The sequence below is a fragment of the Lynx canadensis genome, chromosome A1 (assembly GCF_007474595.2).
Source record: "Lynx canadensis isolate LIC74 chromosome A1, mLynCan4.pri.v2, whole genome shotgun sequence".
Lineage (NCBI taxonomy): Eukaryota > Metazoa > Chordata > Mammalia > Carnivora > Felidae > Lynx > Lynx canadensis.
Window position 1 is genome coordinate 125,569,942 of NC_044303.2, and position 12,418 is coordinate 125,582,359.

General features: G+C 40.8%; 1 protein-coding gene and 1 non-coding gene across 2 annotated transcripts; both read right to left on the bottom strand.

The window, feature by feature from the left end:
* Window positions 1–11,497: 11,497 nt before the first annotated feature.
* Window positions 11,498–11,876, bottom strand: LOC115504755 (60S ribosomal protein L10-like). The gene has a single exon (XM_030301906.1). The coding sequence runs from the start codon at window positions 11,850–11,852 to the stop codon at window positions 11,550–11,552; it is 303 nt and encodes a 100-aa protein (XP_030157766.1). The 5' UTR covers window positions 11,853–11,876; the 3' UTR covers window positions 11,498–11,549.
* Window positions 11,877–11,912: 36 nt separating this feature from the next.
* Window positions 11,913–12,048, bottom strand: LOC115526826. The gene has a single exon (XR_003972771.1). It is a non-coding gene; the product is annotated as a small nucleolar RNA SNORA70 (small nucleolar RNA).
* Between the last annotated feature and the right edge of the window lie 370 nt (window positions 12,049–12,418).

A 12,418-nucleotide genomic window follows, 5' to 3' on the forward strand; every position in this document is an offset into this window, starting at 1 on the left:
TGATCCCATATACCACAACAGTTTTTATATTGAGGCTTGATGAGTTATCAAACCTCTAGAGAGGTCCATAGGCTCTCCAAGTGCTTGGAGAGGAAATTGCTACCTGGAGGGACAGTTCTCCTTAGCTGGGGTAATTCGACGTTTTATACCTACAAGTCTTGATGGAATAACTGAGAATAGGCCTTAAAATATGATTCTAAGAAGAAATCAGCCTTCAATCAAATAAAAATTCAGTAAAATAGGAACATGTGACCTACAGCATTGCTGCTATTTTTTTTCAGGATCCTGATGGCCAAGACCACAGTGTCAGATGGCCTTGCTGGGGAAGCTGGTACAGAGGCTCCTCAGATGGAGATGATGGACGCATAGCACTTTATTTAAGTAGAGTTGAAGTTGCGTAAACATATCTATTTCCCCAAATGAAAATAAGCATGATCTGCTCATGTATATGTATAAAAGGTAATGCTGCTTTTCAAATACGATCTTCCCCACATGATGTCCTCATGGATAAATGGCTTAAGTGTGGTCTCTGTGAAGATGAGTTTAGAACTCTGTCCTTAGAGTTGAAAAGAAACTAACTTAAGTAACATCTAGAGGTCTGTTAAAGGGCCATGTACATAAAGGTAGGAATCAGAATCAGAGATGGATGGAGAAACTATGGAGGTGGAGATTTTATTTTCAAGATAGTTCAGGTGCTGTGCCAGGTATCCCGCTTTTGTTTCCTGGTCATTCCCACCTCCCTCATTCTCTATGGTTTTGTTTTTTTCTCCACCTGGCTCTGCTCTGAAAGTTGACCTGTGTGGATTCCACAAAGTGTCTCTCTTTCTTTTGGCTTCCAGTTATGTCTGCTCAATGCAGAGCCCAGAGGATCAGAAGAGAGGGATGGATGAGGCCCAGGACTCCTCATCCTGGTTCCCCATTGTGAGGTCACCTAAAATGGCCATATCCATCTGTGGAATCATAGCTGTTCTCAAGTCATGGTCTCTCCACATTCTCTACTTTTAGGTTCCGGTGACTTCTCCTTCCCTTCCCCTCTTTAGGCCTCGTCAGTAACAGTTTGGCTACTAATAAGTTGCAAGTTACTTCCTTGTCCCTGTGGCTCCCCTATATCCACACCACAGCTTTGTAAATAAATCCTCCTTATGTTATCTTGACTTCAAGTGTTCCATCTGCTTCCTGCAGAACCCTGATGGTGACAGGTCCAGATACTTCTATTTTCATGGGGAATGTTGTCCTCTACATTGAAAGTGAGAAATTGGAATTATTCTGGTTCATTTCATTAGCCCTGAATTTCAGGAGATAAATGCAATCTGACCTGATGAGCTACTTCTCTGACCCTTTCTGGGTGTCCAGAAGTTTGGATGAGTTTAGACCATTGATTTTTGGAGTTTTGGAGCTCTAGGTCTGGGACAAGGAGGCTGACTTATTTGGAAAGTGATGTGTTGGCTTTAGTGTTCATCTGAATAAAATAGGTTAGTGATGACCATTTCCACATCTCTTACTCTTTAGCTTCTCCAACCCTTCTCAGAATAGCAAAATCAGAGACAAGTTCAAGCCTGAAAATTAGTGTGGAAAGCTAAAAAATTTTTGTTTCTCCACAGTGGAGCTTGAATAATAGTAAAAACTTGCTGAATATGGAGTTTGGTGAATTTGTCTTTCTAAAGAGAATTAAACTTTAAGATTTTGTAGTTATAATTGCAAGGGATACCCAAGGGGGCAGTAGGGTTTCTGTGGATAGTTGTTGAGGATGTGTACTGATACCTGCAGGGGGCACCATTCATACACACTATTATGCAGTGCACAACCTGCACAAATGTGTGCAGTAGCCCACGGAGGGGCCATAATTACCTTCAGTGCTGATGTGACACAATTCAGGTGGAGCTGAAGTATTGTCCACACTGCCTTTGGCCCTTCTGCAATTTAAGCTTATGCCTTAACTTCAAATATCTAATTTATGGTATGAATTTTGCTTTTATTTTTAGCTCTTTATGTAATATAGTTAAATATTACACTTAAGATATTTCAGTGTTTGAGAATGGTAATTTTCAATGGTAAATTAAATTTGAGGAGCACCAGGATGAAGAGAAGGAACAGGGGATCCAGTATTTGGAGACCTGGATTCAAAACTTGGCTGGACATATATGAACAGGTTCCTTTGGGACTCTCAAAAGCTCAGGTTTCTTAACTGTAAAACAAGATTAATAGTTGTTATTTTGTAGATTTCAATAGATAAAGAAGATTACATATTTGAAAGAGCCTGACACACAATAAATGCTTGGTAACTATTGGTTTACTCTTATGGCAAAGCCCATAAAAGAGAAATAGCTTCTTATAATGCTGTTATATATAAGCTTTTAGAAAGACATGCCAGTTTAGAAACATCTTCATGCTAGAAGAACTGAGAAGCTTAAGAGGGCCATTCAGTTGGAGTTGAGGCTGGCTGCAGATAGAATTCAGCTCCAGGGATAGAAGTCTGAAATAACTTAGATAGATCAGAAACTGTTCCTTGGCTTGTGCTTTCCTCTCTGACATCTTGAGTTTTCCTATCTATTGACAGGGTCATCTGGTGAAAAGGCATTTATCTTTGCATTCAAATGTTTGCACAGCCTCTTTTGTGATTGGAAGAGTCACATAGTTAGAGCCAGGTTTTTTCACCTTTCTCCTGATTTGGAATTCATCTCATCTATTGATGCTAGATATTGGGGAGGTGATATTTAAACAAAAGCATGGTCCTTCCTATCAAGATATTGGGGTATCCTCAGTGTATAGATGCTCTCAAACACAGTATGTGTGAGGTCCAAAAAGAAAAATAAGGTAAAACCATTGGGTGAGGTCCCCAGGGATGGTCACCTCTGCAGTAGACTCTGGTTTGCTGGCTTGCTGATCTCAACTCCGCTGGTCATGTGTCTTGAACATTGTTTTCTATTGTGATAGGATTGGGGAATGGGAGGTGAAGGATGTTACAGAGAAGGGTTTGATTTGAAAAGGGCCACCATGTATTCCGCTAATAAATGACTCCTGATTATTAAAGCCAAATTTTTCCATCTTTTGTGATTCCAAGAGTCAAAACAAGCAAGGAGGATGAGTTCCAGTAACAAAAAGGGTATCTTACATTTGTTTAATGCTTTGTATTCTGGAAAGCAGCTTTGCCTCTGTGGTCTTATTTGACCCTCATATAAACCCAATGAGGTGGTTTGGAAGGCATTATTTTCTTTATTTTACAGCTGTGGAATCCCACAAGATATTAAATGTCTCACCATGATGTCATAGCATGTAAATGATAGAGTCCAGGTCTCCTGGGTCCTACTCTAGTATTTTTTTTTATATTATACTGAATCATCTTGAGCATTCATATTCTTCTTAAAATAATTTATTTTTTTTTAAATTTTTTTTTCAACGTTTATTTATTTATTTTTTTTTTTGGGACAGAGAGAGACAGAGCATGAACGGGGGAGGGGCAGAGAGAGAGGGAGACACAGAATCGGAAACAGGCTCCAGGCTCTGAGCCATCAGCCCAGAGCCTGACACGGGGCTAGAACTCACGGACCGCGAGATCATGACCTGGCTGAAGTCGGACGCTTAATCGACTGCGCCACCCAGGCGCCCCATAAATAATTTAAATGAAGATTTAATGCTTATGTAATATGTGCACATGATTTAAAATTCAGAAAGGTATAATAGATATGGAATGAAAAGTAATTCTTCCTTTTTTCCACTCCTTCAGCAATGTATTGACCCTTTCTGGATGTAGTTGCCATGCCTTGTTATATGTTCCTTTGGTGATAGTCTGTGCATTTATGAGTGTAACTGTGTATCTCTCCCCTTTCTCCAAGGTTTTAAAAAATAAGGAAAACTCTAGGGAAGTTTTCCTGGAGAAGTCAGGAAATGATCTTACTTGGAGTTTATGAAAAATATAGCTGATCTTTGTAGTTTACCTTTTGAGGGGTCTGAATGGTCCATTTTAGCTTTACAAATATAAAAGACAATAGCTTTGCACTATAGATCTTGAAAGTAATTGAGACACATTTTAAAGAAGTCCTTACTGCGAAACTATTTCCTCAAATGATAATAATAATAATAATAGTAATAATAATAGTTATTAAGAGACTTACTAAATGCCAATTACTATTCTAAGTACTTTTTGTGTACTATTTCCTCTCACGCTACTATGATAAAGTTACTATTATTATCTATTTTTACAGCTGAGAAAACTGAGTCTCAGAAAAGTGAAGTAATTTTCCCAAGGACAGACATATAGTAAATATTTGAACAGGTATTCAAAACCTGACCCCAAAGTGCACATTCTTAACCATTTTATCAGTGTGAAGAAAATAATTCTTGAAAGTTGAATAGCTCCTGGGAAATATTCCATTTAGAAAGCAGGAATAGTTGGATAGCTTGCCCTTTTCACTCCTGGCTTACTTCTATTGTTAAGGTTATCACTTAGTCTTGGTCTGTTTTTGCTTTCTATCTGAAGTCTTTCTCATTTCCTGCCTAAAATTACGATTGAGAATATGGAATTTGCTTTCTGGTTCATAAGGTAATTTCCTATATTCCTTTACAATCTCTAAACTAGGGCTCTAAGAGCTTTCTTATTAGTGCTTGACAATGTTTTCTAGGACTTGAAGTCATCTAGTTGGGACTTGAGAAATGGCAGTCGGAGAAAGCCACCTAATGTAACAGAACTTTGGGTCCTTCCATACCGAGTCTTAGAGTTACCTTCCCTAATAAAGCTTCACTATTCCGCAATGTAGCAATGTATCAGCTCTCCTGATAGGGTCTATTGTATATAATCTTGTTCTCTAATTCTCTGAGGTTAAGGGCAAGGCTGGTTTTTCCTAATCTATTGCACACTGATGCTAACGTTCAGTTCACTCCACGTGAAAGTCACCAGGTGAGTCCCACACCTGAACTGTTCTGCTCCTTATTCAACAAGGTGAGTCCACAGATAGTGCACTTGGATGTCATGTTATTGTCAAGCTGCTTTAGAATTTATAGGTGCTGGCTCTCTTTGCAAATCAACAGACACAGAATCTGAAGCAGGCTCCAGACTCTGAGGTGTCAGCACAGAGCCCAATGCGGGGTTCAAACCCATGAACTGCGAGATCATGACCTGAGCTGAAGTTGGACACTCAACTATAGACTAAGCCACCCGGGCTCCCTGATAGAACCTATCATTTAACTGACATTCTGAAATGTGGTTTGAGGAAAACTGGTTATTTCTTTGAAAAACAGAAATCCTCAATTGAAGTTTCTTTCTCTTAAGTCAGTGAAAAAATTTCCCCAAATACTATCGATCATTTCTGAGCATTATTAACCCATCAATGGATGCCAGAGACTCTGTAGAGAAGAAAGACTTTGTGATGTTTTGTTGTAGTCCTGGATCACTTAGACAATGCAAAAGATCATGAGACCCAACTGCCTACTCCTGTGAGTGTTGCTGCATATTGTTGTACACTTCCTTCTTACTCATTGATAGGTAAGACTAAGTTAAAACTTCATGAGAATTAGCTGGAGCTGCTTTTGATGAGAGGCCAAGAAGAAAAATCTCTTCAGGAAAGGTTCTCAAGCTATCATCTGAGTATTATACAGACAAGATAACCTGGTACTTAAAATAATGCAGATACCAGAGACACTGAATCAGAATCTCTAAAGGTGGGGTTATAGCATCTAAATTTTTAACAACCTCCCTATGGAGTCTTAAACTTATAAAAGTTTAATAACCACTGGCTTGGGGGTGACACTCATTTCAATGTAATCTGTAGGCTCTGCCTATGTATTTCCAGGTGTTTCTCCAGATACCATTATCCCAAGTATGCTAAAATGAAAGAATTTGTGTCAAAATAACACTGGCAGCAATGAAAAGGCCTAATCTTCCCAAAAGTCCCAAACATTTCCCTGAAGCTGTCACTGTTGATAGGCTCCCAGCTCTGGTTTTCCCTCACTGTTGGCTTCCTCACTTATGGTGCAGCTCCTTCTGTGCTGGGGTCTGCTTTACCCCTAGTGCACACTACCAGCATTTTCTTGTGAGTCTGTCACGAGCAGGTTGCTGTCAGTCTGTAAAAGCTCAGCTCCGAAGGTCGGACCAACTAGGGTTGGGTCCTGGCCCTGTTGTTGACCATCTGTGACCCTATGTTGGTTAAACTCTTAGACTCAGTTTCCTCATTTCTGAAATGGAGAGAATAATGGTCATACTTTATAGGTTTGTGTCAGCATTAAATGAGACGATCCATGTGCCTGACACATATTAGTACTCAGTAAATTTTAGCTGTCATGACACTAATATGAAACATGGAACCATAGCATTTATTATCAACATTACCACAATCCCTGGATATAGGGCCATATCCTTGGGCTTGCACCTCAGTCTAGGTGGTGGACTCCTCTACCCAGTCCCGGGCAGAGCAATTCTTGCCTCTTGAGGCAAGCACTCACTTGGCCAGAGTGCTGTTTGTGAGTGCACAAATCCACCAATTATCCCTGCCTACTCTACATCTTTGTCTGAATCTCCCACAGGGTCTGTATACTCACATGTCCGAAGGTGAGCATCCACCTTCCCTCCCAGGCTGACCTCTTCCACATTTTCTTTCTTAGCAAAAGGCACCACCATCTTTCCAGTTGTACAAAACAACAAACCTGAAAGTCATCCTTCATCCTGACACCACCTTACCCTTTAACCCTCGTACTGAATCTGTCACCAAGGCTGGTAAACTTAACTTTAAAAATTTCTCCAGCCCATCTGTTTCTCTCATCTTTACTGCCACCACAATAATTCAGGCTATACTATTATTATTTTTTAATAACCTGGGCCATGTTGGTCGTCCCCCTAACTGTTTTTCTGATTTCCCATGTGCCCTCTCCAATGCATTCTCTCCATGTCAGACAGAATAATTCAAACACAAATTTGGTGAGAGGACCATCCTCCCCTTTCCATTTATTCTAGGATATTGTTCTTAGCATTTATTTTACTTGACATTCTTGACAAGTATATTACTTGACATTATATTGCACAGTTTTTGCTTGATTTCTGGCTGCCCCCTGGAATATGAGCTTCATGAAGGCAGGAACTTTGTGTTTATGGTAGATGAGTCCCCGACTCATGGGAGACATTTGACTCTTCAGTGAATAACCTCACCGCCTTCCAAGGCCTTCCCATTGCTCTCAGGTTAAGGAACAGATCCGTAGCATGGCCCACCAGGGCCTGTGGACTCTGGCCCTTAAAATCTCTCTGGTTTTAGCTCCCACTCATCCCCTCAACCTTGAGCATGGAGGAAAAGCCACTTTTACCTTTCCTGAACAGGTCAGGCTACTGTCTGCTTCAGGCCCTTTGCACATGCTGTTCATTCTGCAAGGATCCTCTTTCTTCACCTAGCTGACAACTTCACCTCAGTTACATCTTCTCTCTGGAGGGATATCTATACTAGCCTCCCCAGACTAGGTTAGGTTTCCTTGTTATGCTATTGACCCTGTAATTGTCTTCGTAGCATTTATCACAGTGTGCAATTCTATACCCGTTTAAGGGGTTATTTGATTCATATTTCTGGTCTAGTAGACCAAAGATCTGCAAACTTTGTTCACAGACCATATCTGGGCCTGCACCTGTTTTGTACAACCTGAAGATATTGTCACAGTTGTTTATTTATCTGTTGTCTGTGGATGCCTACATGCTAGAATGGAGAGTATGTGACCTCATCGACTGAAAATCTAAAATATTTACTATCTGGCTCCTTAAAGAAAAGCTTTGGTGACCCTTCTCTAGACTATAAACTCTACAAGGGCAGGGGCCATGTTTGTCTTCTACATTAGAGCCCATTGTAAGTATTCAATAATTATTAATTGAATGAATGAACGACTTCAAGTAGCTAATATTCCTTTCTCCTACCACCTCTATAGAAGGTAATAAGTCTCCATTTTGGTCTCCATTCCTAGACTTTTATTTTATTTTATTTTTTAGAGTTTATTTATTTTTGAGAGAAAGAGAGAGTGCAAGCAGGGGAGGGGCAGAGAGAGAGGGAGAAAGAGAGAATCCCAAACAGGCTCCATACAGTCAGGGCAAGGTCCCGTGAACTGCAAGATCAGGACCTGAGCTGAAATCAAGAGCTAGAAGGGGGTGCCTGGGTGGCTCAGTCCGTTGAGCGTCCGACTTCGGCTCAGGTCATGATCTCATGGTTCATGGGTTCGAGACCCGCATCGGGCTCTGTGCTGACAGCTTAGAGCCTGGAGCCTGCTTCGGATTCTGTGTCTCCCTCTCTCTCCGACCCTCTCCTGCTCACAATCTGTCTCTCTCCCCAAAATAAATAAACATTACAAAAAAAAGGACCGGAAGCCTAACCAACTGAGCCAACGGGATGCCCCTCCATTCTTAGACTTTTAATTGACTTGAACTAGTAGTTGCACACAGGAAAGTTATGACTCTCATGCATTCATTATGATTAGTATTTGTTAAGTGTGTTGAATTGGATGTATGCATATTGTACAGTGGCAAGTGGAATGGTTGTATAAGCAGAACTGAGAACGCCATTTATTTGTGGAGATCAATCAAAGACAATAGAATTAATACCTATTGTCTTTTATTTATAATGGAAGCATCAAGTAAGTCTAATAAAAATGTTTTAGGTGGAGTAGAAGTACATATTTGGAATGAAAAGAAAAGGAAAGAAAAGAATACATTGTCTGAATGTTTAACATTCTGTTCCATTAGTTCTTCCTTCCTCATCTTGCTTTGGGCTTCTGAACTCCTCATTAATAGCCCGGGGCTACAGAAAACACTTTGTATTGGAAAATAAAGTATCCATTGGCTGAAATTTTGATAGATGTTTGGGTCAACTTAATGGTTTTTCTTTTATTTTCTCTTTTCTTCCTCTCTCCCTCCTTTCCTTCTTCCAGAAAGCAGTAGTATCTAATAAGTTCTACTGGGCTGATTTCCTGGGATTAGATAGAGTAGTGTATTTTACCAATTAGGAGTTAGATAACATGATATCCTTGTTCAAGCTGGGTTCCATCAATGAAGAAATGTATTATGTCACAAAAATCAAGTTCAGAGGTGAGGCAGTTCTAGGTGTGAGGCATTTGTTCATTTAACAAATATATATTCTGTGTGCCAGGCATTGTTCTAGGTATGAGCAATATGACAATAAATAAAACTGACAAAAATCCCTACCTTCTCAGAGATACACTCTAGTGGGGTCAGGGAAGATCATTGTAGGGCCATAGTTGGCCTTTCTGAGACTTTGGATTTTACTCTGAGCAGTATTGAGAGTCATGGAAGGATTTTGAGGAGATGAGTGACTTAAATTGATCTAGGTTTTTAAAATGTTTATTTATTTATTTTCAGAGAGCAAGAGAGAGAACTCAAACAGGGGAGGGAGGGAGGGAGGGAGGGAGAGAGAGAGAGAGAGAGAGAGAGAAAGAGAGACAGAGAATCCCAAGCAGCCTTTGTGCTGCCGGTGAGGAGCTCACTGTGGGGCTTGAGCCCATGAACCATGAGATCATGACCTGAGCCCAAACCAAGAGTCTGACACTTAACTGACTGAGCCACCCAGGAGCCCCAAACTGATTTAAATATTTAAGAGGATCCCACTGGCTGTTGTGTTGAGGATAGTTTGCAGGGACAAATTCATAAGGGTAGAAGCAGGGAAATCAGGAGGCTACCACAGTAATTCAGACCTTGGACCAGGGTAGTAGTGGTGGAAGCATTAAGAAGTGATTGGAGTCTGTATACCTCAGGATGAAATATAGTGAAATTTCAAGAGCTAGAGATGATACTACTGTTTTGGTGGTTGTGAAATGTGCCTGAAAAAAATGTTTGGCAACAGAGATCTTTGTAGGCATAGAGTAGTTTTCATTAAAATAATAATAGCAGCAACAGTAACAAACAGAAAGATAAATAAAAAAAAGAGACTCAGATTCTATAGACCTCTGAAGAGCATTTGTATCAGTTATTAATTTATTACTAACCTCTTAATTCCATCTCTATCCTTCATTACTTGCTCTGAGATGATGGATCTGGACCCTTTAAACATTCTTCTTTGCAGCAAGAACAGTGATGTTGATAGAAGGCTCTGGTAAGGCATTAGAGGAGGAAGGGAGCTATTCTTGCTGGTTCCAGTACGTTCAACTCATCAGTCTTCCATATTGACATGGCTGATGAGTATGCATACTGTGTGCCTGTAATGGCATTTTGCCAAGTTTACCTGACATAGATTCTAGGCAGCGTGGTAAATGATGAATCAGTATACATTCTACTTCCGTGATCAGAATATGCCACATAACAATACTGCCACTGTCACATTCAGTGCAGTCATGAAGATGGTCTGGATGCTGTTATCCACTAACCCACATCAGATGGTCTCAGTTTTTCCTCTGTTCAGGATGAATGCCATGTTTTTTTGCTCTGCTCTTCTCTCAGAACCAACAAAGGGCAACTGAACAGGGCTTAGAAATAGCATCAATTGTCCCATACCTAGAAGTGGAAGGGCTAGCCACTTCACACTCCCTGAAACACAAGTGACCCACATTTCCCTCTTGTCTGTGTCTTTTTTGTGAATTTTATTTATTTATTTTGAGAGAGAGAGAGAGAGAGAGAGAGAGAGAGAGAATGAGGAAGCTTGAGTGTGAGTGGGGGAGGGGCAGAGAGTGAGGAAGAGAGAGAATCCCAAGCAGGTTCCATGCTCCATATTGAGCCCAACATGGGGCTTGATCTCATGACTGTGAGAATATGACCTGAGCTGAAATCAAGAGTCCTCCACTTAACTGACAAAGCCACCCAGGCATCCCTGGGAATGTCCCTTTTTAATGTTTCTCTGAGATACTCTCACCCCATTCCATTCCTGGTTTTGCTGCGTAGGTCCCTTTGCCGTGTGCCACAGAAAGTTGACAATAGGTCATTTAATGCCTTGGTGCTACGTGTCTCAGGGATAGGTCCCATTCTGTTGTTCATTTCTGCTTATCAGCTGCAATTCTCGACATGATCCATGTCTCTATCTGATGCTATCACTATGTTTGTAACATACTTCCAAAGTTATACTCTTGCCCTGTCCTAGATCAGATGTCACTGGTTGTCTGTGTATACCTGGGATTGGCCCTGCCTCTCTTGAGTCTGGTCTCTGATTATGGATCCTTGCCTGGAATTCAATACGTTTTGTCCCCTTTTTTGCTCTGATTATCTTCCTACCAGCTCTCTGCCTCCAATTCAATACCTCCTTTGCTTCCTCAGGCTGAGTATCCAGTGCCACTGCCTGGAAGCAAAGAATTGACCCTGATTTGGTCTAATTACATTAATTGTGAATCTAGAGCCTAATAAGAAACCATCTGGGGTTTATTGCATCCCATTTATATATGGGAATATATCATATACCAAGATATCCACAGTGGTTATCTATGGATGATGTGATTGTGAGTTTTAAAAATTCTCTTCTCTTTTATGTTAGGCTTTCTATGATGCATGTACATTACTTTTGTTGTAAGAAAAAGAACAAAGTTATTTATTTTTCTGACAGGAAGCAGCATTTATTGGTGGGCATGAATGGGGAAGGGCAGTGCTGAGGTTCTCATGAGTGCAGAGCCTGCCATTTGTCCAAGGGGCCACGATTAGGGATGTATTTGACCCCATAGCCGTCTGGGATGAACCGCTTTTCAGCCACCATGTCTTCAAATTTGTCTGCATTAAACTTAGTAAAGCCCCACTTCTTGGAAATGTGGATTTTCTGGTGGCCAGGGAACTTGAACTTGGCCCTATGTAGGGCCTCAATCACATGCTCCTTGTTTTGCAACTTGGTACGGATGGACATGATGACTTGGCCAATGTGGACCCTGGCCACTGTGCCCTGGGGCTTTCCAAAGGCACCCCTCATACCTGTCTGGAGCCTAGATTGGAGAAAGAGTGAGGCCAAACCTCAATGTCCACTGGAAAAAACTGTCTCCAAGGTCCCTTAGGGCAACCTGTACAATCAACAGGCTGCATACACTACCAAGGAGGCTGCTGTTTGCAGCCATTGCACACTGGGCCCCATGGAGAAGAAAAAAGTTACTTTTAATTTAAAAATGCATACAACCCTTCATCTTCACAACTGAAAACAATGGCATGCCTTCCTGGTTTTTAATATTAAAATTTCCATGAGAGAAATAATTCAGAGATAACCTCATTTAGCTGTGATTTGGGGAGGGAAAACTCAGACTCTCCAAAGGAGGTAAATCTTATTTTTATCATTTTCCCCTGCTTATTTTCATTGCTACATGCACATCTCCAGGGAGAAGTCATTTGAACATTTGAACTTCCTGAACACATCCTAGTTAGAATAAATATCTGTAGTTGTTAGAGGTACCTCAGGGGCCTGGTGTTACTGAAATTTGAATATATCCTCCATTTTGGAAGACAGGTCTATAATAAGGACATGTCTACTGTTGTTTTGGGACCTCA

Excerpts from the sequence above, each read along its gene's own strand:
- LOC115504755 (XM_030301906.1), bottom strand. The coding sequence starts at position 11,852 with ATGAGGGGTGCCTTTGGAAAGCCCCAGGGCACAGTGGCCAGGGTCCAC.